The sequence below is a fragment of the Tachysurus fulvidraco genome, chromosome 3 (assembly GCF_022655615.1).
Source record: "Tachysurus fulvidraco isolate hzauxx_2018 chromosome 3, HZAU_PFXX_2.0, whole genome shotgun sequence".
Classification (NCBI taxonomy): domain Eukaryota; kingdom Metazoa; phylum Chordata; class Actinopteri; order Siluriformes; family Bagridae; genus Tachysurus; species Tachysurus fulvidraco.
In genome coordinates, this window is record NC_062520.1 from 31,553,388 (window position 1) to 31,578,387 (window position 25,000).

The window sequence follows — 25,000 nt, forward strand, 5'->3', positions numbered from 1 at the left end:
GGGGCGTCACGAGACCACGTGGACCATCCTGCGCAAGTTCGGCTACGACGACACGCTGGAGCTTACAGACGACTACCTCTACCCGCCGTGAGTTTCCCTTTTAGCCCTGAAACACGTGGCGTCTTAGGCGGATCGATATCGCTAACCTTTTCGATATCGCTAACCGTTTCGATATCGCTAACCGTTTCGATATCGCTAATTGTTTCGATATCGCTAACCGTTTCGATATCGCTAACCGTTTCCATGTGCTCTTGCGTTCCCAGGCTGCGCGTCCCTGTCGGTTGTACGACAGAACTGAATCATCTCGGTTATCAGTTCCTCCAGCGGCTCTTCGAGAAGTACGACGAGGTAATAAATAAATAAATGAAATACACCAAGCAGAAACAATGACATTTGCAGTCTGTGTGTGTGTGTGTGTGTGTGTGTGTGTGTGTGTGTGTGTGTGTGTGTGTGTGTGTGTGTGTGTGTGACTAACGGTACCGACTTCTCCGTACGTTCTGGACCAGGATAAGGACTCGGCTCTCTCACCAGCAGAGCTGAAGAACCTGTTTGCTGTGTTTCCCTACATGCCCTGGGTGGAGTCGGTGTACAGTAGTGTCCCCACTACAGAGGATAACTACATCTCTCTACATGGCTACCTCTGCCAGTGGACGTAAGTGAAACGTGCCAGTCTGGGAATGTAATAGTGTCCACATACCACCACTGGAACCATGGCAACCGGCACTGAACTCATCGTCCATTTTCGCAGGTTGTCAGCGTACCTGGGCGTCCACAGGTGTCTCGAGCATTTGGGGTACCTCGGTTATCCCATCCTGATGGAGCAGGACTCCCAGACATCAGCCATCACTGGTACACACACACACACACACACACACACACACACACACATGCAGCTTTAGGTCATGAAGTAATCTGTTTCTGTGTTTTGTAACATCTCAGTAACCAGAGACAAGGCAACAGACCTGGACAAGGGACAGACTCAACGCTGCGTGTTTCTCTGCAAGGTGATCGGACCACGTGGGACGGGAAAGTCTGCCTTCCTGAAAGCCTTCCTTGGGTGGAGCCTCGCGGTGAGGGAACAGCCTATTATTACAGCGACGCGTCGGCACGTGAGCATTTTGTAGTGTGATTTGATTAAACGTGTAAAACGGCATTTCAGGGTGACGAGCGCCGCTGCCCCAGTGCCTTCTCCCTGCACACCATCAACACCGTCTCCGTCTCCAACCAGGAGAAATACCTCATAGTAAGTAGAAATCGGTGCTTTTTCGTCCTCTTGTGAAGCTCAGGCTTCATGTAACGATGTCACGCCGTTTCCTGCAGCTGGAGGAAGTGGACGTGGAAGCCGAGTTCCTGAAAGCAGCCGACGCAGCGTGTGACGTCGCCTGTCTGATGTACGATGTCAGCGATCCAGACTCATTCAACTACTGCGCCAGTATATACAAGGTACACACACACACACACACACACACTAAAGTGGAGTGCATTCATATAAATTATGTTCCAGCTGGAGCTAAATTCCGGGCTGCTGCTATGGAAAATTAATCAGTGACGTATCTTGTGTGTGTGTGTGTGTGTGTGTGTGTGTGTGTGTGTGTGTGTGTGTGTGTGTGTGTGTAACTGCAGCAACACTACATGGGGAGCGCTGTGCCGTGTGTGCTGGTGGGATCGAAAGCCGACCTCCCGGAGGTGAAGCAGCACCACGGGATGAGTCCAGCGGAGTTCTGCTACAAACACAGACTTTCTGCGCCGCTTCACTTCACCGCGATCAACACACACGGCAACACACACATCTACAGCAAGCTCGCCTGGGCTGCCATGTATCCGTACGTTCTCTGTCTCGCTCTCTCTCTCACACACACACACACACACACACACACACACACACACACGTGCGTGCACCTCGAGTGCGCGCTGTTTGTTTTTTACTCACATCAAAGAGTGCAGTTAAGAAATTTCCTGACATTTAAGAGTCCCTGTTGTTGTTTCTTGTACTTTTAGTGCAGTCTCGTATGTAAGTTATTGTCGTCTCGGCAACGATTAACGTTTACATCCGCAAAACAGAAGTTTAAACCGAAACAACAACAATGCAGCTCGGTCATTGCGGTGGATCAGCTGCCGTATAAACACGCGTGTCAGAGGGTGCCATTACTTTTGTTCTAGTGGACCTGTTAAGTAAGACACATGATTTAATGACCATCAGGTCACAAGATCACAAGGCTTTTTGTATGTAAATTCACACACAACCTACAGCTTTCGTAGGACATGAATACATTTCAAACACAAGCTTTTTTTTTGCTATCATGGTTGACGTCTGTGATGTCATTTCCTGTCTGCAGGCACCTGAACGGTTCTGACATGAACAGCACATCTTTTTGGCTGCGAGTGTCACTCGGAGTGATCGGCGTCGGCCTGCTGGGATTCGCCGTCTACAGAGCCTTCAGCAGGCACAAATAACACACACACACACACACACACACACACAGTACATTCTTCTACCAACTTACTCTGTTCAGCTGCTGAGAAGCTCCTTCTTAGTCTCTCTCTCTCTCTCACACACACACAAACACACACACACACACACACACACACACTTTACTGTTGGTCTAACATTTGTGCTGCAGGAGAATGAACCAGAAACTTTGGCCTTTTTTACAGTTTGTGTGTTTGACCTTTTTGACTTTCGACATTATGCCAAATGGAGCTGAGACCCACACACACTGTCTGACTGACTGAGGTGTCTGTCTCTATATATGTGTGTGTGTGTGTGTGAGAGAGACAGACAGTTTTATTTAGTGTTTATTTATAGAGAGCAGGTGGTCACTGTATTATAAAGCTGACCAGCAGGATGAAGACAAGCAAAGATCTTCTTCTGTATTGCACATCAAATCTTATTATATTTTAAAAACTAGCCTTGAACAGAGAGACGCCACACACTCGCAGCTCAGATGTTTAAAAGTCCATTACGGTTTGCTTCTACCAAGAATACATAAGACACACACACCCACACTTCTGAGTGGTCCAGCTGGAGTCTCATTACTTCACAGACATTTTTTTTAATGATGGTGCATCAAAGCCACAATATATTTTGTAATAAATGTTTTTTTTCTCCCTCCGACATGTTTTTTTGTTTGTGCGTTCTATAAATTAAATGTAAATGTGTGTCGTGCTGATTCAACACACACACCTACACACACACACGCACAGAGGCGTTTAGGCAGCAGACGAATAAGACAAACGGCATCCAGCTGTCGGCGGGAGGCGAGAAAATACCTCAGTGGCTGGATCTGGAATGCTGGAAATGAATCACTCGCTATTCCTCACGCATTATAAAGCTCATCCCTTTAATTACAGACGTCCTGGAACGGTTTGCTGTGGGTCGCTCGGTCGGCTCAGCGCCGTGCCACACCGATCTGCTTAACACGTAGCTCTGAAGATCGCCGACGCTGAACACAGCGAATCATTTTCAGACACTCAACACATTCAGAGAATCCGCTCGCTATTCGCAGCAGCTGGAAGACGATCACAGAAGGTTAACACACGGACGGAGCTTGGCGATGTGTGAAAAACCTGGTGTGGTTGAACAGCGTGAACAATATGTTAATGTGAAAAGGAACATTAACATTTTAAAAAGAATCAAATAAACGATTCAAACACAAACAAATCATATAATCGGGACTGAATAAATAAATAATGGAACCGTGTTGCAAAAAAAAAGCAGTTGTGATCAAATGAATGGAGAAATAAATGAATAAAATACACATTTATAATATATCATGAAAAATCTTGTTTAAAGTCCATCTTCTCTCTGGAGTCAGGGTTATTTATTTATTTATTTATTTATTTATTTCATCTCCAATGCCGTATGACACGGTACCTTGCTCCTGTTTAGGTTTCCTTTTGCATAGAAGCAGCTCTATATATCGTGGTGCTCCCACCACCACGCTTAACCGTCAGTGCGTTTGTTTTCATCCCCACTGAGGCAATACTTTATAGAACCACCTTTCTCTGCAATTACAGCTGCAGGACTTTTGGGGTTTGTCTCTAACAGCTTTGCACATCTTAGAGAGTGAAATTTTTGCCCGTTCTTCTTTGCAAAACAGCTCGGGCTCAGTCAGATCAGATGGCGAGCGTCTGTGAACATCTATTTTCAGTCTCGCCACAGATTCTCAGTTGGATTTAGGTCTGGACTTTGACCGGGATGTTCTAGAACACGAATATGCTTTGATCTAAACCACCCCATTGTAGCTCTGGCTGTATGTTTAGGGTCATCGTCTTGGCCTCTAGTCTCAAGTCTTTTGCAGACTCTAAGATTGCCCTGTATTTGGCTCCATCCATCTTCCCATCACCTCTGACCAGCTTCCCTGTCCCTGCTGAAGAACAGCATCCCCACAACATGATGCTGCCACCACCAGGTTTCACAGTGGGGTTCATGCTGATGTGCAGTTTTAGGATTCTGCCACACATAACGTTTGGAATTTTGGCCAAAAAGATTTTTTTTGGTCTCATCTGACTAGAGCACCTTCTTCCACTTGCTCTCCTTGCACGGCCTGTCAGTTTAGGTGGAACAGCTGTATTTATACTGAGATGAAATGACACACAGGTGACTATTTACTCATTAGGTGACTTCTGAAGGCAGTCGGTTTCACTGGATGTTACTTAGGGGTATCAGGGTAAAGGGGGATGAATACAAACGCACACCAGACTTTTCAGATATTTATTTGGACACCATTTATAATTTTCATGCCACTTTCTTTCGGTCTATTTAATTAGATCCCAATAAAATATGTTGTTCTTTGTGGTTGTAACGTGTCAAAATGTGGAAAGGTTCAGTGGGTGTGATTACTTTTGGACCACTTTTAGTAGATATTAATCACTGCTACTAATCACTCCATACGGCTGACTGGTCAAAAAACATTAATAATAAAAAATAAAAACACATGCAACTAAATGTACCATGTGGAAAAAATCGTGTGTGGAAACAACACAAGCTGATCATCAGCAGTTCTGTCAAAGATTCTCTGATCTGATGACGTCATCCAAATAAATGAATTTGTTGTGTTAGAATAAAATAAAACCACGTGCGTGTTATTAACCGGTCTGAGTCACATGATGACGTCTATTATAATAGATTCCTTTTCCTATTCGGGTGTGGGCGTGGTGAGCGGAAACCGTCGTCATGGCAACACGCCCAGCAACTAAACGGTTGAATAACAAAGTGGCTCCTTATTGGTCAAACAGGGCACTGCGTGTGACGCTGTAGCCTTTATTGTCGTGCCCTACCTAGTGCCCTACCTAGTGCACTTAGTGAGTGATGTAACAGTGCTGTGGGATTCAGCCTTATAAATGAACCGTATACAACATCAACACAACACACGGGTTTAAGAGGAAAAGTTTATTTTTGTGTCTAGTATAAAGGTGTACGAAGGAGTTATTCAACTTAAATACTAATGAACTTTACAACAGGATGATTATTGTGACGTCATAAAAAGTCCTTATATAGCCTTTATACAAGCTCCACAAAATAACGAACAAACATCATTTATTTATTTATTTATTTATTTATTTATTTAAAAAACAAACAGATGATTCGAGTGTAGTTTTTTCCCTTTCATCAAGTCCATTAGTGCAATATTTGTAAAAGTGTCGCATAATAATAATAATAATAATAATAATAATAATAATAATAATAGTAATAATCCCCCACAAGTCTATTTACAGGTGTGTTTGTGTGTAATGAGTCACTTCTTCTTGCTGCCTCTCTTCACCTTCCTCGGTTTGGAGGCAGTGACCGGTTTCTTCACCGCCTTCTTCACCTTTACTGGAGACTTCTTATTCTTCTTAGTTTTAATGATCTTCTTCTCAGCCGCAGCCTTTTTGGTGACTTTCTTGTCGCCGACGGTCGCTTTGTTTCTCTTTGCCTTGACCGGTGACTTGGCGGCCACTTTTTTGGGCTTGGGCGCTTTCTTGGTCTTGGCGGCTGCAGCTTTGGGCTTCTTGGCTTTCACGGCGGCTCTGGGTTTCTTCTTGGCTGCTGTGGACACGGACGCCGGCGGCTTCTTCTTCTTTGCCGTGGGCTCCTCGGCTTTGGCCAGTTTAAACGAGCCCGAGGCTCCGATGCCCTTGGTGTGGCGCAGGAACCCGGTGGCAACGAGTCTCTTGAGCGCCAGTTTAATCTGCGCGTCTGCGTTGTCGCGCACTTTGTAGTGGCTTTTCACGTACTTCTGGATGGACTGACGTGAGGCGCCGCCGCGGCTTTTATCCGCCTGCACAGCTGCCTGGATCATATCCGAGTATTTGGGGTGAGACGCCGCCGCTTTCTTCTGCGGTTTCCCCTTCTTGGCTCTCGCCGCCGCCGGTGCCGCTGTTTCCGACATCCTGGGAGCCGCACAGGGAAGAAATAAAGCAACAAAAATAACGCGTCAAAACTCGGGGAACGGAAACAAACCGTCAGGCGAAAAACGGGAACTTTTTATTATGTCATTAATAATAATAATAATAATAATAATAATAATAATAATAATAATAATAATAATAATAATTACGTCACGATTGTTCCGTTATCAAAGTCCTTTGAACTGTGCTGCGTTCTGCAAGTTTGTGCGCGCGCGTGTGTGTGTATACGTGTGTGTGTGTGTTAGGCTCACGGTAGGAAGTCTAATGAAGCCTCGGCGCGGACGTGATTGAGAACACCAACGGCCAGCTAGCTGAGTTTGCGCGCTTCCATGAAACCGGCGCGCTCTGGTTTGTGTTTGTTGTCGCCCGAATTCGCGCCGAATTTAAGCGGCCCGTTACGGCACGAGCTCCGTGAGCCGCCCGGTCCGAGAGAGAGGACTTCAGGCTTTGCAGTGGCCCGAGCGGCCGGTCACAGAGACGCGCGCGAGAAACTTTTTTTCCCCGAAAACCGACTCGGAGTGGCGCGCGCCGCGACGCATTTTCCCGAATTCGGCCCAAATCGACCCGAAACCGTGCGATCCGGTCTCGTGACACCGCGTGCACCGGAAAGCCGGATGATCGCTGAGCAGGACGAGGCCGGTTCTGCTCGTGAAAAACGCCGTTTAGGCTTTTAATCGGCTGATGGATTTGTCCAACTAACACAGTCCACACCGCGAGTCCGCGTGACGTTGTTGTTCTTATTTACCGTTAAACCTGCTATAAATTAAACGTTTGTGAATTAAAGTGGTGCCGAAATCACAGCAGGGTCACGCGTGTACAAAGAGCGTGTCACATAAACGGTAGCACGCGCCTGCTTCTTGTGCAAAACGTCTAAATTGGCATATTAAACCCCGACGCTTTAGTACGCTGTTTTCTGTGCTACTGTAGGAAAGGTGCCAAGACCGAGAACAGAGCCCCGGTACCGACGGCATGTCTGAGAAACATCAGCACACTTCATGTTTATGTTATTAAACACGTTATAAAGTCGTCCACAGGGTCATTTTGCCCCCCGCACGTCACGTCTTCACGCATTCTTTTGTTCTTCATCCTGCCCACAAACCCTGTGTGCAGAGCCGCTGCAGCAGCGCGTGCGCTTCCCAAATAAACCAGCACTGTTATTGCTGTTAGGGACCTTTAAAGTCGCTTTATTTACTCACAAAGTTGTTTATTACACTCTTTATGCTCATTTACCTGCCCTCTGTTTAAGTCCTCTGAACGCCATCTTGGCTCTGCGTGTTATTGCGACCAGTCAAACGTCTGCTCTTACACGTTAATTAATCAACACCACCTTGTTGTGCCAGTTAACATTAACTAGTAGTTTAATACATATCTGAAAGTGTGTGGAGGATTTTGTTTGTGTGTTTATGTGGCATTCAAAATAGCTGTGTGTATTCATCTGTACACTCCAGGGAGCAGGTGTGTGTCAGTGTAGCATCATTGATAGGTAAGCGACAAGTTACACAAACACACACAGACACACAAATACATACACACACACAGATACAGACAGATGTGCACACACACACACACACACACACACACACACACACACACACAGACGCACACACACACACAGATAAAGACAGACACACACAGATAGAGACAGACACACACACAGATACAGACAGACAGACACACACACACACACACACACACATATACAGACAGACACGCACACAGACAGATACACACACACATATGCACACACACATCAATACACACAGATACAGACACACACAGAGATCCAGACACATACACAGATACAGACAGACACACACGCACACAGACAGATACAGACAGACACGCACACACACACAGATACACACACAGACACACACACACACACACACATCGATACACACAGATACACACACACACACACACACACACAGTGTTAACTTCAGTGACTCATTCAGCCCATCATGGTCCTCAGTGACTATGCATCATACAATAATCACCATATTTATAACAATTATCACTCCATCAGTTTAAATAAACATTACATTCAATATTAACCCAATAATGACACAAAGATTAATGGTGTTGTGATACACAAAGAAAAATCTCTGGACCCCTAAAGGTTACACATTTCTTACCTGCACTGACTAAATGTGTGGCACTAACCTCTAGGCCAACGTGACCCCGCTGTACACGTGATGTGCTACTTAACGTCAAAATTAGATCAAAAACTCGATTATGTTTATGTATTTCATCATTTCCAATTTACAAATAATAATAATAAGAAGAAGAAGAAGAAGAAGGAGAAGAAGAAGCACAACCGTGAAGCTAAAATATTAACCCATATTTTTCATCCTGTAAACTGACCTAAGCATGAGAACATCTTGTGTATAAGTTTTACAACCCAACTTCCTTTAAGTGAAAGCCCACCTCTTAAAGATAGACATCTGTTCACGTCAAGCTTGTGTTTTATTTCTTCTTCTGCCTTTTTAACAATTAAAAAAAGCATGCGATGTTGTAATGCCAGAAAAAAAGTACAATTTATATCAGTTTACAGCCAGCTGTCATCATCTGGATGAATTAAAATGCACTAAGAAATATTCTTCAAGAGGAGTAGCTGCTTTTTTTAAACTTGTTTTTAGAATAAAGTTTTGGGGTCATTAATGATAATTAATGTACATAAATAATAAATGATGTCAATGGAATTTCCCAACGTGTTAAGAGCAAAGCGCTCGCGCACATTGTGATGCCAGAACGCGATCGTGTATTTAAGTCGTGTGACCGATAGGGGGCGATAACGCACTAACAGCCAGCCATTGCAGCGACATCATTGTTTCAGTTGTGTGTTTGTTTTCCGTTCTCTCTGCTTTTTTCATTTTCACTGACTTCCACAGTCAGACGTCGAGTCAATAAAAAGTCTAAAATACTGTACAATAAATAAATAACAGGTGAATGAGTTCTGCTTTACAGTGTTATATATAATAGTGTCCGTGTGTGTTCTGTATGTCAGGATGGCCGAGCGGTCTAAGGCGCCAGACTCAAGGTTCAGTCCTTCCTGTAATGAGGATTCTGGTCTCCACATGGAGGCGTGGGTTCAAATCCCACTTCTGACATAAACTTTTTACATAACAAATTAAATTTAAAATCTCATATCAATTAGCCTACAGTTTTATTATCACCTAAATTAAATTCTTAACTATAATACAAAAGTAAATAGTACAGAAAGTGAATATAAATGAAATAATAGCTGACAACCTGGGAATGGACAAGGACATGTCCAAAGCAGATTTGACCCAGAAAACCGAATCTGTGCCTTTTTTTATTTGCCTTTCAATTGTCTTTTATATGATTCAGTTCGAGCTTTAGTCATAGACAAAGCCCTTTTGCTCCGTTCTCTCACATATCGCATTAATGCTTGATGTATTTTTGTATTTTAAAATCCAATAGTGATTGTGTTACGCTCTCTGACATCACAAAACTCAGGGCTTCTGCTAGTTCCCAGAATATCTAAGTCTACTAAAGGTGGTAGAGTGTTTTCTTATTTAGCTCCCAAACTTTGGAATAGTCTTCCTGATAGTGTTCGGGGCGCAGACACACTTTCCCAGTTTAAATGTAGATTAAAAACTCATCTCTTTAGTCAGGCGTACACATAATACATCCCATAATATCATGCACCAGTACATCAGACCAGCACATTTTTATGAACAGCAGATATGTTAATCCCTTTCCACTGCTTCTCTCTTTGTACCTATCCTGAGGCATCCAGACACTGTACCAGCTCCCATCGTCCTCTGTGGGACGAAGCCTTTGGACGTCCACTGAGCCGAGGCTGACTCTAAGAATCCTGAGACATCTCCAGTTTGACTCTGTGGTACTCAGGAGATCAGAAGTCCTTGAACCTCACACCAATACAACATTTAACTGACTGTATATTACAATCACACCCCAGTGTCACCCATATGAGGATGGGTTCCCCCTTGAGTCCGGTTCCTCTCAAGGTTTCTTCCTTTACCAATTTAAGGCAGTTTTTCCTTGCCACTGCTGCCTGAGTCATCTCAGACTTGCTCATAGGGGAATAAATACATACACACTGTGAACTATTTATATCTAATAATAATCTAGAATTTTTATTCTGTTAATTCTTATTTCTTTTATTATTCGTTATTTCCTTTATCATTAATTATGTTTACCTTCTGCTCTGTGTTTATGTTCTGTAAAGCTGCTTTGAGACAATGTCTATTGTAAAAAGTGTTATACAAATAAACTTGGATTGAATTGAATTGTGTTCGAAGAAGAAAAGAGCTCTTTCTTCTTTCAGAATCAGAATCGGAATCAGAATCAGAAAGATCTTTATTGCCAGGTATGTTTTCACATATGAGGAATTTGTTCTACACAGTGACTGGCAGGAGCTGACAGCCAATCAGGAAAGATGTCTAAATAATTTTAAAGCTAGAGAGTTACTTATGATAGCAGTTTATAGATGGATCCAGAGATAGCTGGCGAATAGCCGTGTAAGTGTTTCTCTGTCGGTCAGGAACATGTCTAATGTGTTTGGCAGGTAATAAAATATACACACAGGAAGCGAAAAAAGGTGCTAGTTTTGTTCTCGCCAAGCTAGAGTCAGTGGTCTGAGTTCAATGTTGATGGGCATCACAGTGGAGCAAACACTGGCGTGTGCAATAAAGCTTCTTTTGCCTCATAGAGACAGCAACATTTAATTCTATCCTCAGATACTGATCCTTCAATACGTGGCTTGGACCCCATCCCAGACTTCATACTACCTTACTAATTAGTTAAAAAAAAACATTCCGTGTCACTATTATGCACATTATGCGGTTTGGGACGTGGCCATGGGATCTCTGTGAATGTGTGTCCTGGCAGCCGGGACACTAACTGCCTCTAAATGCTAAAAGCTTGCAGTAACTGTGTTCTACTACAGAGGGTGAAATTCCACAATCTTCCATCTCACAGCTTTAAGAGATTCAGATCCAGCCCTCCACACCGCACACATTCATACTCGGGTCTCCATATCTATGTGTTCTCTACTCTGTAACGCTCTTCTCATCCGTATGTGTGTGTAGATTTCTTATTTATGTGTTTAGTGACTAATGAGTCACAGATGGACGTTTAATGTGTGATACATGAAACCTTACAGCAGGCAGCACAATTACAATGCAATCTGTCAGACAGATAACAGGTCTGCTCTCTGTCTGTCTGTCTGTCTGTCTGTCTGTCTGTCTGTCTGTCTCTTGCTCTGTCTGTCTGTCTGTCTGTCTGTCTGTCTGTCTGTCTGTCTGTCTTTTTATTTATCTGTCTGTCTGTCTGTCTGTCTGTCTGTTTGTCTTTTTATTTATCTGTCTGTCTGTTTTTTTATTTATCTGTCTGTCCCCCATCAATCTGTCTGTCTGCTAATGTGTTTGCCTTTATGTATACAAGCATCTGTCTATCTGCCTGCATATCTATCTATCTATCTATCTATCTATCTATCTATCTATCTATCTATCTATCTATCTATCTATCTATCTATCTATCTATCTATCTATCTATCTATCTATCTATCTATCTAAGTGTATAACTTCTTGTCTCTATATTTATCTGTCTGTCTGTTTCTCTTTCTGACTGTCTGTAAAGACTGTGTGTGTGTGTGTGTGTGTGTGTGTGTGTGTGTGTGTGTGTGTGTGTGTGTGTGTGTGTGTGTGTGTGTGTGTGTGTGTGCATATATGCATGTGTGTGTCTGTGTGTGTGAGCATGTGTGTGTTTGTGTATGTGTGTGTGTGTGTGTGAGCATGTGTGTGTTTGTGTGTGTGTGTGTGTGTGTGTGTGTGAGCATGTGTGTGTTTGTGTATGTGTGTGTGTGTGTTTGTGTGTGTGTGAGCATGTGTGTGTGTGTGTGTGTGTGTGTGTGTGTGCGCGCGCTTGTGTGTGTGTGTGTGTGTGTGTGCATATATGAGTGTGTGTGTGTGTGTGTGTGAGCATGTGTGTGTGTGTGTGTGTGTGCATATATGTGTGTGTGCGTGTGTGCGTGTGTGTGTGTGTGTGTGTGTGTGTGCATATATGCGTGTGTGTGTGTGTGTGTGTGTGTGTGTGTGTGTGTGTGTGTGTGTGTGTATATGTGTGAGCGTGTGTGTGTGTGTGTGTGTGTGTGTGTGTGTGTGTGTGTGTGAGCATGTGTGTGTGTGTGTGTGTGTAATTTTTGTGGACCCCCACTAATGCAGATGAAAGCACGTTCTTCATCACTTGGCACATTCAAGCACTCGTCATTTTTTTCTTTCTTTCTAAAAAAAAACCCTAAAAACAATCCAGCAGCCAACAAATGAGGCAGTGATAAGAGCTCCTCATTAACTGGGAGCTTTTTGTTGGCGTTCAGAATAACTGGCAGTTTTAACAAGAACGGCCCTATGGCTGTTAGCGCCGGGACATAAATGTGTGTCAGACTGCATTAAATCTACAGCCGTCGTCTCCTGCTGCTGGACACGACTAAAATGGGGCGACTTCAAACTTTAATAGATGCTTCCAGAACAGAGAGTGAGAGAAGCGCACTAGAGAAGGACACGGGCTCATTATTCACTTCAACCCTTATTTAAACACTCAGGGGGGGAGAGAGAGAGAGAGAGAGAGAGAGAGAGAGAGAGAGAGAGAGAGAGAGAGAGAGAGAGACAGACAGACAGACAGACAGACACAGAGAGAGAGACAGCGAGAAAGAGACATAGAGAGAGACAGAGAAAGAGAGAGAGAGACAGAGTGAGAGAGAGAGAGAGAGAGAGAGAGAGAGATGGAGACAGACAGAGAGAGGAGAGAGAGGGAGAGACCCAAACACTGAGAGAGAGAGACAGAGAGAGAGACAGAGACAGAGAGACAGACAGAGAAAGAGAGAGAGAAAGCAAGAGAGAGACAGAGTGAGAGAGAGCGAGAGATGGATACAGACAGAGTGAGTGAGAGAGAGAGATTGAGACAGACAGAGAGAGACAGCGAGAATGAGACAGAGAGAGAGACAGCCAGAAAAGAAAGAGACAGAGAGAGAGAGTAAGCAAGAGAGAGACAGAGACAGACAGAAAGAGAGAGAGAAAGACAGTGAGAAAGAGACAGAGAGAGAGAGAGAGAGAGACAGGGAGACAGACAGAGAGAGAGAGACAGAGTGAGACAGACAGAGAGAGAGAGGAGTGATAACAGAAATATGTTTCAAGGACGTCCCACAATATTTAAAAAATTGGTATAAAAGGAATAAAACACTTTAATGCAGTTGTCACTTGTGCAATTGTTGATTATTTGCCTTTATTCTGTAGTCCATTGTTATGGAATGTTATAGTTACTATATTCATTTTCTTTATATAACCACAACACTGCGATACGGTCTCATTATTGTCTGTGTTTATTAACTACATATCTAACAGTTTACCCCCAGGGCACTGTGGGGTATTTAATCCCTATTAACTTTATTAAACTTTATTTAACTGTATTAACTTTATACTGTTATACTGTGGTGAGTCTATAACATCACTGGATCTGCACTGACCAGGCTCTGTGTGTGTGTGTGTGTGTGTGTGTGTGTGTGTGTGTGTGTGTGTGTGTGTGTGTGTGTGTGTGTGAGAGAGAGAGAGAGAGAGAACTGCAGCCTGTCAGACACACCCTGCTGCCTTCCTATTGGCTGGTGGACACACCTCCCTCCCCTTCCTCATTAGTATTCAGACAGTGCTGCTTGAAAGAAGGGCAGAGAGAGAGAGAGAAAGAGAGAGAGAGAGAGAGAGAGAGAGGGAGTGACAGAGAGAGATTTACATGTAGGTAGAAGAAGGCGCGTACAGCAAGACGAGGGGAAAGGAAGAGGGAAAGGAGAAGAAAGGGGAGTGAGAGAGAGAGAGAGAGAGAGAGAGAGAGAGAGAGAGAGAGAGAGAGAGAGAGAGCAAGGGCTGCATTCTGCCAGGAGGAAGCTGAAGGAAGCAGGTGTATCTGCAGAGACAGACAGAGAGAGATCTGCCCCGGATCCCCTCCTTTCCCCCCACATAAAGACGCAGCTCTTTCCGCCTCCCCGAACGGAGGGGACCCACGGAAACACACCCTAAAGCCTCCGCAGCCTCCGTGTGTTTGAGAAGAGAGAGAAGGGGCGTGTGAAGGGGGTGTGTGGCGCCCCGGTGGGTGCAGGCGTGTGAGCATGTGCGTGTGAGCGTGTATCTCGTTGCGGCGGTTGGTGAAGCAGGGCCCGGTATATGGATAGGAGCTCACTGTTTCAGCTCATTCAGGAGCAGGTAAGCAAGCAACGGCGCGGTCGCCATGGCGACCGTCTCCTTCCTTTCATCCTTCCTTCCTTCCTTCCTTCCGTCCTTCCTTCCACAGAGCATGTGCATGCATATGTCTGTACGAACGTGTGTGTGTGTGTGTGTGTGTGTGTGCGCGCGCGCTTGGTGATGAAGCGACGCAGCAGATGGAAGAGAAGCTGAAACGAGGGAATGAAAAGCAGTGATGGACGTGTGTGTGTGTGTGTGTGTGTGTGTGTGTGTGTGTGTGTGTGTGTGTGTGAGAGAGAGATGGTAATACAAATGCAGCATCCATGCTAATCTGGAAAACCTGCTGTGACCTGACGATAGGATACAACCAGATAGGTGTGTGAGCAGCGTTACTATACACAGGCACGTGTGCATGAGTGCACACACCCCTCACACACACACACACACACACACACACACACACACACACACACACACACACACACACACACACCCCTCACACACACACACACACACACACACACACCCCTCACACACACACACACACATACCCCTCACACACACACACACACACACACACACACACACACACACACACACACACACACACACACACACACACACACACACACACACACACACACACACACACACACACACACACACACACACACACACACACACTATGATCACTGCAGCATGGCCTCATGTGCACCAGCCTCATTCCCTTGAAGTATATCCCATCAGCAGCAGCAGCAGAACCTCGGCAGCATAATCACGTGATCCATCTGTGAACCTCATAGCAGGTCATGACCTATGAACCTTGAATCCTTGATGCTAGGTCCTTTCCATCATGGCAGCTACACAGATTGGACGCTGTGCATCATGGACATTTTATTAGCAGAGATTTGTCACATTATTGATCATGGATCAGTCAATAAATCGTTCCATTAGCTTTAGATCAGAAAACTCAGCGTTGCTTTAATGCACTTTAATGACAGAGTTTATTACGCGGTAGTTGATGGTTTTCGGAGGTGAACGCGTAACACCGCGGCTACTCCGTATCCACGGTTACCTTACATCGTAAAATCTGTATCTTGATAAAGATTATAACAAAACAACGCTTTCTCCTGAATGAAACTCCAACTCTGAACTACCTCACGCTGTCAGATACTTCCTAACATCTCTCAAGCTTTCTCTCCAACAGAAGAGAAGATCTCTCTCTCTCTCTCTCTCTCTCTCTCTCTCTCTCTCTCTCTCTCTCTCTCTCAAAGAGAAATTGCTGGGTTTTGGGGGGACACGGTGGTTTAGTGGTTATAGCATGTTTGCCTCACACCTCCAGGGTCGGGGGTTCGATTCCCACCTCCACCTTGTGTGTGTGGAGTTTGCATGTTCTCCCCGTGCCTCGGGGGTTTCCTCCGGGTACTCCGGTTTCCTCCCCCGGTCCAAAGACATGCATGGTAGGTTGATTGGCATCTCTGGAAAATTGTCCGTAGTGTGTGTGTGTGTGAGTGAATGAGAGTGTGTGTGTGCCCTGTGATGGGTTGGCACTCCGTCCAGGGTGTATCCTGCCTCGATGCCCGATGACGCCTGAGATAGGCACAGGCTCCCCGTGACCCGAGAAGTTCGGATACACAATTTTTGATGAAGCACAATTGGGGAAACGAGAGACTTGACTTTTCTCAGTGTTTTTTTTTTTTTGTTGTTTTTATGAATGAACTGAAAGTGAGCTCTCGGTGTGGCACAGAATTACACGGTCAGCTAATCCTTCTTCACAAGAGCGCATTGAGTTCATCGGCCAGTACAAAACACAGAATTAAAGTCACTGGCTCGGATATATAACGATTTCACGACCGTGATTTAGCATTTCACTCCATGAGCTAATAGGTTGAGTGACTGGGATGGAAGCCATTTTGTTCCCACTTGGACTAATCATGCAGCAAAATTCAAATCTGATTCATTTTATTTCACTTGCCATCATTCTACTGTCTCGAGTTTACGTTGTCTGCTTTGGCCTATAAATATATATATACAGTAAAACCTGGAGATACGAGTTTAACTTGTTCCGTGACCTCGCTCGTATCTCTAAACAATTTTCCCCGTGTAAATGAATTGAAATCCCGTGAATCCGTTCCAGCTCGCAAAATGTTCAGTACTGTAGTTATAAATGTTCAGTAGCTGTAGTTATAAATGTTCAGTAGCTGTAGTTATAAATGTTCAGTACTGTAGTTATAAATGTTCAGTAGCTGTAGTTATAAATGTTCAGTAGCTGTAGTTATAAATGTTCAGTACTGTAGTTATAAATGTTCAGTAGCTGTAGTTATAAATGTTCAGTAGCTGTAGTTATAAATGTTCAGTACTGTAGTTATAAATGTTCAGTAGCTGTAGTTATAAATGTTCAGTACTGTAGTTATAAATGTTCAGTAGCTGTAGTTATAAATGTTCAGTAGCTGTAGTTATAAATGTTCAGTACTGTAGTTATAAATGTTCAGTAGCTGTAGTTATAAATGTTCAGTAGCTGTAGTTATAAATGTTCAGTACTGTAGTTATAAATGTTCAGTAGCTGTAGTTATAAATGTTCAGTAGCTGTAGTTATAAATGTTCAGTACTGTAGTTATAAATGTTCAGTAGCTGTAGTTATAAATGTTCAGTAGCTGTAGTTATAAATGTTCAGTACTGTAGTTATAAATGTTCAGTAGCTGTAGTTATAAATGTTCAGTACTGTAGTTATAAATGTTCAGTAGCTGTAGTTATAAATGTTCAGTAGCTGTAGTTATAAATGTTCAGTACTGTAGTTATAAATGTTCAGTAGCTGTAGTTATAAATGTTCAGTAGCTGTAGTTATAAATGTTCAGTACTGTAGTTATAAATGTTCAGTAGCTGTAGTTATAAATGTTCAGTACTGTAGTTATAAATGTTCAGTACTGTAGTTATAAATGCTCAGTACTGTAGTTATAAATGTTCAGTACTGTAGTTATAAATGTTCAGTACTGTAGTTATAAATGCTCAGTAGCTGTAGTTATAAATGACAAATACTGTATAAAGACACACAGTAATAAAAGAGAAGGTTAAAAATATAAACTGGTTTTACTTTACGGAAGATGCGCACAGAGGTTGAGGGAGGAGTAAACAGGCGGAGGAGTAAACAGGCGGAGGAGTAAACAGGCGGAGGAGTAAACAGGCGGAGGAGTAAACAATGGGAGGAGTAAACAATGGGAGGAGTAAACAGGCGGAGGAGTAAACAGGCGGAGGAGTAAACAATGGGAGGAGTAAACAGGTGGAGGAGTAAACAGGCGGAGGAGTAAACAATGGGAGTAGTAAACAATGGGAGGAGTAAACAATGGGAGGAGTAAACAATGGGAGGAGTAAACAGGCGGAGGAGTAAACAGGTGGAGGAGTAAACATGTGGAGGAGTAAACAGGCGGAGGAGTAAACAGGCGGAGGAGTAAACAGGCGGAGGAGTAAACAGGCGGAGGAGTAAACAGGCGGAGGAGTAAACAGGCGGAGGAGTAAACATGCGGAGGAGTAAACAGGCGGAGGAGTAAACAGGCGGAGGAGTAAACAGGCGGAGGAGTAAACAATGGGAGGAGTAAACAATGGGAGGAGTAAACAGGCGGAGGAGTAAACAGGCGGAGGAGTAAACAATGGGAGGAGTAAACAGGTGGAGGAGTAAACAGGCGGAGGAGTAAACAATGGGAGTAGTAAACAATGGGAGGAGTAAACAATGGGAGGAGTAAACAATGGGAGGAGTAAACAGGCGGAGGAGTAAACAGGCGGAGGAGTAAACAGGCGGAGGAGTAAACAATGGGAGGAGTAAACAGGTGGAGGAGTAAACAGGCGGAGGAGTAAACAATGGGAGGAGTAAACAATGGGAGGAGTAAACAATGGGAGGAGTAAACAGGCGGAGGAGTAAACAGGCGGAGGAGTAAACAGGCGGAGGAGTAAACATGCGGAGGAGTAAACAGGCGGAGGAGTAAACAGGCGGAGGAGTAAACAGGCGGAGGAGTATACAGGCGGAGGAGTAAACAGGCGGAGGAGTAAACAGGCGGAGGAGTAAACAGGCGGAGGAGTAAACAGGCGGAGGAGTAAACAGGCAGAGGAGTTAGGAGGAATTACACTTAAATGGAACTTAACTAAACTTCACTAAAATTCTCGTAACTTAACTGAACTTAATTGCTACAATTTCTGTTTTCTTTACATTAATTTTGCTTCGTTTTCTTCATCGCTTTTCTCTTCACTTGTTTTTGCTTTTCTCGTCACTCTTTCCTCACTAACATCTGCAGGTCGTTTTAGTAAAAACCTGTCGGCATGTCGGAGGCGGTGAAGTCGCACAAGTAAAAATTTTTTAACAGATACAACGCTCAAAACAGATCCGCAGACGGTCGTCACCTCGCGCGGCGCCTTCGCGACTCTCCGTAGGAAATGAATGACTTCCGTTTTATCGGCCGTCGTTTGTCGTGTGCGGTGTGAAGGCGGCTTTAACCGAGTAAGACTCGGGAAGCTGAGGCGGGGGAAACAGAGCACGTGGTTGTTGGGGATCTTTGTCTCGGCGGCCCGGATGCTCGTATCTCAAAAATTTGCTCGTATCTCAAAACATTCGCATGTCAAAGCCCTCGTATCTCGAGGCATCACTGTATATTTATCTCCCTCCCCCCCCCCCCAGGATAAATACACTTAAAATTCCAGACATAAATATAAAAAAAAAAAACTTTGCAAACAAAGTCTCACACTGAGCCTGATTGTCAAGTTCAAACCATCACTTCATATGAAAACAGGAGCTTTATAGAATGAAAAGGAATTCCTAGGCTCAGGAAAGTCTAAAGTCCGCTTGGCTTGCTGAGCTGCAGGATACTGACGCATGTTTTTCCTACAAAACACAAATTACAAAAAGTTGACTGGATTACAGCGAGGTCGAGAGGACGACGTCGTGGCCGATGACATCATAATATCAGGATCAGAGCTTCATGAAGGGGATGATGGGAAATCAGAATCCTGATCGGACTTTCTGCATCAATCCGATTTGTATTTAGAATAACAGGTGCTTTAGAATACTCACTCTGTGTGTGTGTGTGTGTGTGTGTGTGTGTGCGTGTGTGTGTGTGTGTGTGTGTGTTTTGATCTTCAGAGAACGCGTCGATTGACTGACAGCTCGACATGTCAGTCCTTCTGAGGAGTGAGATTTATTCGCTGCGCCTGAGGCGAACGATCATATAAGATTCACTAACTTAGGATGAGTGTGTGTGAGATTGTGTGTGTGTGTGTGTGTGAGATAGTGTGTGTGTGTTGGGAAGTAGAGCAGACTGTTGCTGACAGTGTGGGTGCGTGCCATATGCGTTTGTGCAAAGACTGGTAATTTTGTCTCGATGTCGTGGGTGTGTGTCCATGCGTGCACTATTGAGCATGGCACATTAGGAAGTGTGTGTGTGTGTGTGTGTGTGTGTGTGTGTGTGTGTGTGTGTGTGTGTGTGTTTGTTTTGGCAACTGCTGTTTCATTGAGTTGATGAGTTTTCTGTTACAGGGAGGAGTGCTGAGCTCAGGCTATTTCTGGCTGTAAAACGCACACTCACACACACACACACACACACACACACACACACACACACACACACACACACACACACACACACACACACATACAGCTGAGTATTGCTGGCACAAGCTCACGCAATGGCATGTTTTCTCGCTAGCATATGACTCCATGCACACCGGAACACAGAAATCTACGTCTCAGGACATTTCACGCATGAGAAAACGATGACACGTGCTCACGTCGTCCGCCTTTACTCTCACTTCTACCTGAGAGGTGGAGTCCAATTCTGTCACAGATTAAATGAGTGGTTCTGTGGAGAAATGAAATTGCCACGGTTTTCCCCCACAAGACAAATGTAATTCATTAGCCATGACAGAATATGCTAGCTTGTTTAGCACTAATGCTAAAAGGCTTTGTTTAGCATTAATGCTACAGCCATAAATCTGTTTGTGTAAACATCTGCCTCAGACCACATCTAGATTTTCAGTGATGTCTCACACACACACACACACACACACACACACACACACACACACACACACACACACACACACACACACACACATTCCTGCTGATGCAATTCAGGACAGTGTGTCACTTGTAACCTATAAACAAACCTGAATACTGGAACCTTATGGCAGCAGCCATCTTGGAGTCGCTAACTTACCTCAGGCATAAAGCAGGATTCCAGCAGAAACCTGAACGTTTTAAAATTGTTCTTAAAACCTTTTTTTTCTTCTCATCTTTCAGACAAAACGCCGCTTCAACGTTTTATAGACGATCCACAACGTTACAAGAAATTTACTTCCTAAACGAATAAAAAGTATTTCAGTCTTCAGTAAATTAAAGAAACGTTTTTGGGATCGGAAAATCGTTTTGGAATAGTTTGGATTAAACAGTTAGGGATGATGATGGGAAAATAATCTTTGATATGAATCTGGCATCACATCTTCTTCATCATCATCATCATCATCTTCATTCATGCATTCATTCATTCTTCTACCGCTTATCCGAACTTCTCGGGTCACGGGGAGCCTGTGCCTATCTCAGGTGTCATGGGGCATCGAGGCAGGATACACCCTGGACGGAGTGCCAACCCATCACAGGGCACACACACACTCTCATTCACACACACACACTCACACACTATAGACAATTTTCCAGAGATGCCAACCGGAGTACCCGGAGGAAACCGTTTTCTCATCTCTGGAAAATTGTCCGTAGTGTGTGTGTGTGTGTGTCAGTGAATGAGAGTGTGTGTGTACCCTGTGATGGGTTGGCACTCCGTCCAGGGTGTATCCTGCCTCGATGCCCGATGACGCCTGAGATAGGCACAGGCTCCCCGTGACCCGAGAAGTTCGGATAAGCGGTAGGGAATGAATGAATGACCGGATGGCGCTGATTTGACAACGTAGCTTAAACAAAGTTCTACACTTAGAGGCTCGTCAGTGTATAATCTGTCATGGACACGGTTCTTCTCTTCTGTTGACCTTTCATTAAATAGTTCTCGGTCTATAAAAGATACGATTTTGATTTTTATACAGAAATTAATTTATTTTTGAGGCAATTCGTCGGAAAATCGTGTCACTGAGTTCAGTAGCAGTTTAAGGTTTAAGGCCGAAGAACTGAAATGTCCCTAATTCAATAATCCTGAAGCAGCAAGACGCAGGCCATCAATTCATGGCCTGTAAATGGGTCTATAGAAAGGTTTATGTCACAGAAAGGTGTTCGTTCGGAGGAAAGCTCTTCATTATAATCTGAAATGCAGAGATAAATCAGAAGCAGATAAAACCGCACACCCGAAACCACCGTAAAGCAAGAGACGAGCACGAAGAGAACTAAAAAACTGGAACAACAACAGAAGAAGTATGTAGAAATAATGAATCCTGAGAACGTCACAATTTTAGAAAAAAAAATCAAAGATTTCAGGAAACACTGAACATTTGAGAGAACAATCTGTCAACGTAGTGACCAAACACACAAGTTATGAATAACGATCGGTGTGTAATATTTTTTTGGAATGAATCATTTTGGTAACAAGCTTGTATACTTTCTAAGTGCCTTTTTACACCCGGTCACTTCCTGTGTTGTCTCTGACCCGATAGCTATCTGATCTGTTAAAACTGTCCCATTTACATCAGGCCACATAAACACGTCTCGGCGAATCGGATATCGATCCCATCTTTCTGCTCCCGCCCACAATGCTAATATATTTGACCTCATTTCCGGGGTAACTGAAACAGAACACACTTTGGTGTCTGCGGTTTTCAGAACGCGATCAAAAAGAAGACGTAAAAACTCGTTACGACGTTTATGCTACAAAAAACCAACCCTGCGTATCGTCCATGTTATTCGTTTCAGGCGCGATGCGCGACTCGTGAGTCACCTACGAGTGACGTAGTTCCGTTTGGGAGGAGTATAGCGCTGACGTATGTGGCTCGAACAACCACATTCATTTACACCTGTCCAGTTTCATCTGAAACGCGTCCCAGACCACCTCCTGAAGGGGTTTGTACCATCGGGTTTATATCCGTCTCCAAAACGTTTCGGAGGGCATTTAGACCTGGTCTTTATACCGTCGGGTAGATATCGGATCACAGAACACGCAGGAAGTGACCAGGGGTAAAAAGCCCCTAAATGACCTCACCAGTCATCAGCACAAAGAAAATAGAAAATGAGACTTTTCCGCTCCGTGTGATCTTCCCTGGAAGATTCCGAATAGTTTTTCGAGACGAATCTCGTTTCCTCGTTTGGAGAATCTTTGCCCATTGTAGGATCAGATCCCTCGTGTGGACTGCAACCCGACGCGGTCTTCTGATATTACAATGACTGTCCATCTCAGTATTCGACAGGTCGTGATTTTTCTGTTCAGCACAACTGTAAATTGTTCCTGTATTGTGCACGATGTTCCTATTAAAGAGCCCAGTGAGTGTTAAAAAGTATCTTCTGCTAACGTTAGACTAATTTTCATGGTAATAGATCAAGAACCAATTGAACAGGGTCTCGTATATATGCTGAAATTCCGGTATTCGAAGTAGTTAATGCTGACAGCGCCGGAGCTCGTGCTGTGTTTAGCGTTTCTGGAGAGTGTCTGAGCGTAAAGCTGTGGCTATTACCAAAGATACGCCCGCGTATCACTGAAAAGTCAGGAGTGTTTAAACTACACGCTTCTCCCTGGGCTGCGTTCCAGTGAGCCTTCGATTCCGTCTCACGAGTCTGAACTCCACATCGTCTGTGTGTCACAGGAGGCACGCGTACAGAACTAGGTAGGAGGGTGTAATATTTAGGAAGCAGATATTTCCACAAGAACACACTCGAACCCTGGCAGGAAGCATGGTGTATGTAAATAGAGATCTTTTCATGCTAGGCGCAGACACAGAGGGCCTTTTTACACCCGGTCACTTCGTGTGTTGTCTCTGATCCGATAGCCATCTGATCTGTTAAAACTGTCCCATTTACATCAGACCACATAAACGCGTCTCAGCGAATCGGATATCGATCCGATCTTTCTACTCCCGCCCACAATGCTAATATATTTTACCTCATTTCCGGGGTAATTGAAACGGAACACGCTTTGGTGTGTACGGTTTTCAGAACGCGATCAAAAAGAAGACGAAAAAACTTTATTTGTTTCTGTAGCGATGCGCGACTCGTGAGTCACCTGCGAGTGACGTAGTTCCGTTTGGGAGGAGTTTAGCGCTGACGTATGTGGCTTGAACAACCACATTCATTTACACCTGTCCAGTTTCATCTGAAACGCGTCCCAGACCACCTCCTGAAGGGGTTTGTACCATCGGGTTTATATCCGTCTCCAAAACATTTCGGAGGGCATTTAGACCTGGTCTTTTTAACGTCAGATAGCTATCGGATCACAGAAAACGCAGGAAGTGACCAGGTGTAAAAAGCCCCAGAGTTGGCTCAGTCGAGGCTGATCACAGATATCGTGCTCAATCCTTGACGTTCACATAACCTGCATGACCTATGACTCTTTTCCACCAGTGTGAATGATTATAGATGTAAGGAATTAGATTCCAACCTGCCCCCTAGTGGACAAAACTCTCAATCCTCTTGCTGTACATAAGGTACGCGGGAAGCGCAACAGAGCCATGTCGTTTTACGTAGCTGCTGTGAACCTCAACGTTAAGTTCCAAGAATGCTGATGTTTACTGGCATGTAATAAATAGCATCCATTAAAGCATCCACCCAGGACCTGCTTTTTATCTTCACCGTGTCATATTTCTTCATTTAAATAAATTCCAAATTACATATTTTTAAATAGCTGCCGCGGAGCAGTCAGGACCTCGAGTGCAGCACTAACTACCTCCCGCTAGCTTTAAATCGTTATTAGCATTATATAATAGGAGCAGATATTCCCCGATTCATCCTTCCTTGCCTACAGCCGCTAATTAGCTAAAGTGTTGCTGTTGTCAGCAGATTTCCACCCGAGGTTTTCTAATATCGGTGAGTCGTCTGCTGTCTAGCCTACACCCTATGTTTATATCTGTTAGCCATTATGACTAACTCACCATGGAACTAAATGAAGAGCAGGAAGTGTGTGTAAGCGTGTCTGCGAGAGAGCGTGAGTGTGTAGGCACGTTTGTGTTGAATGCGAGCAGGCACCATCTGTGCAGAGAAGGTGTTATGGAGGGAAATGAGCCCTCTCCTGACCCAGAATGCTTTGCTGGAAAAGTGGAAAGTCTCTGGCGACAGAGCGCGCAACTAATCAGAGCTCCAAATTAAACCGCACCATGACTTCCCCGAACACACTGCGCTAATCTGCTTTACGCCACAGCTTCCCTCTGTTTAGACCGGTTTAACCTTCCCACATTGCTCACAGTAATGTTCCACATTTCACATGATC

At 44.2% G+C, this 25,000-nt stretch overlaps 3 protein-coding genes and 1 non-coding gene across 6 annotated transcripts in view; 3 read left to right on the forward strand and 1 right to left on the reverse strand.

Moving 5' to 3' along the window:
* The window catches only part of rhot2 (ras homolog family member T2), a 10,246-nt gene extending 7,131 nt beyond the window's left edge, over nt 1-3,115 (forward strand). The window contains exons 11-19 of the mRNA XM_027179149.2: nt 1-87; nt 264-348; nt 507-652; nt 749-849; nt 940-1,070; nt 1,160-1,243; nt 1,321-1,443; nt 1,624-1,823; nt 2,337-3,115. The exon at nt 1-87 is cut by the window's left edge and continues 34 nt beyond it. Of these exons, the coding sequence (XP_027034950.2) occupies nt 1-87; nt 264-348; nt 507-652; nt 749-849; nt 940-1,070; nt 1,160-1,243; nt 1,321-1,443; nt 1,624-1,823; nt 2,337-2,454 (1,075 nt within the window). The 3' untranslated portion in view covers nt 2,455-3,115. The remainder of the gene's footprint in view (nt 88-263; nt 349-506; nt 653-748; nt 850-939; nt 1,071-1,159; nt 1,244-1,320; nt 1,444-1,623; nt 1,824-2,336) is intronic.
* The window catches only part of LOC113663727 (histone H1.0), a 13,950-nt gene extending 7,241 nt beyond the window's left edge, over nt 1-6,709 (reverse strand). The window contains exons 1-2 of one of the 2 annotated variants that reach the window (XR_007140162.1): nt 6,543-6,709; nt 5,652-6,375 (exon numbers count right to left, since the gene is read on the reverse strand). Coding sequence is in view for 1 of the 2 variants with exons in the window: in XM_027179152.2 (XP_027034953.1) it covers nt 5,739-6,374 (636 nt within the window). In the remaining variant the exon portion in view is untranslated. Of the gene's footprint in view, nt 1-5,377; nt 6,376-6,542 lie in introns of those variants that run through there. The other variant, XM_027179152.2, reaches the window with a different exon arrangement.
* A 2,686-nt stretch (nt 6,710-9,395) lies between these two features.
* On the forward strand, nt 9,396-9,503 carry trnal-caa. Its single transcript has 2 exons — nt 9,396-9,433; nt 9,458-9,503. It is a non-coding gene; the product is annotated as a tRNA-Leu (tRNA).
* A 1,280-nt stretch (nt 9,504-10,783) lies between these two features.
* Nucleotides 10,784-25,000, forward strand: part of rhbdl1 (rhomboid, veinlet-like 1 (Drosophila)) — a 36,104-nt gene continuing 21,887 nt past the window's right edge. The window contains exon 1 of one of the 2 annotated variants that reach the window (XM_047810825.1): nt 10,784-10,901. Coding sequence is in view for 1 of the 2 variants with exons in the window: in XM_027179122.2 (XP_027034923.1) it covers nt 14,592-14,630 (39 nt within the window). In the remaining variant the exon portion in view is untranslated. Of the gene's footprint in view, nt 10,902-13,995; nt 14,631-25,000 lie in introns of those variants that run through there. The other variant, XM_027179122.2, reaches the window with a different exon arrangement.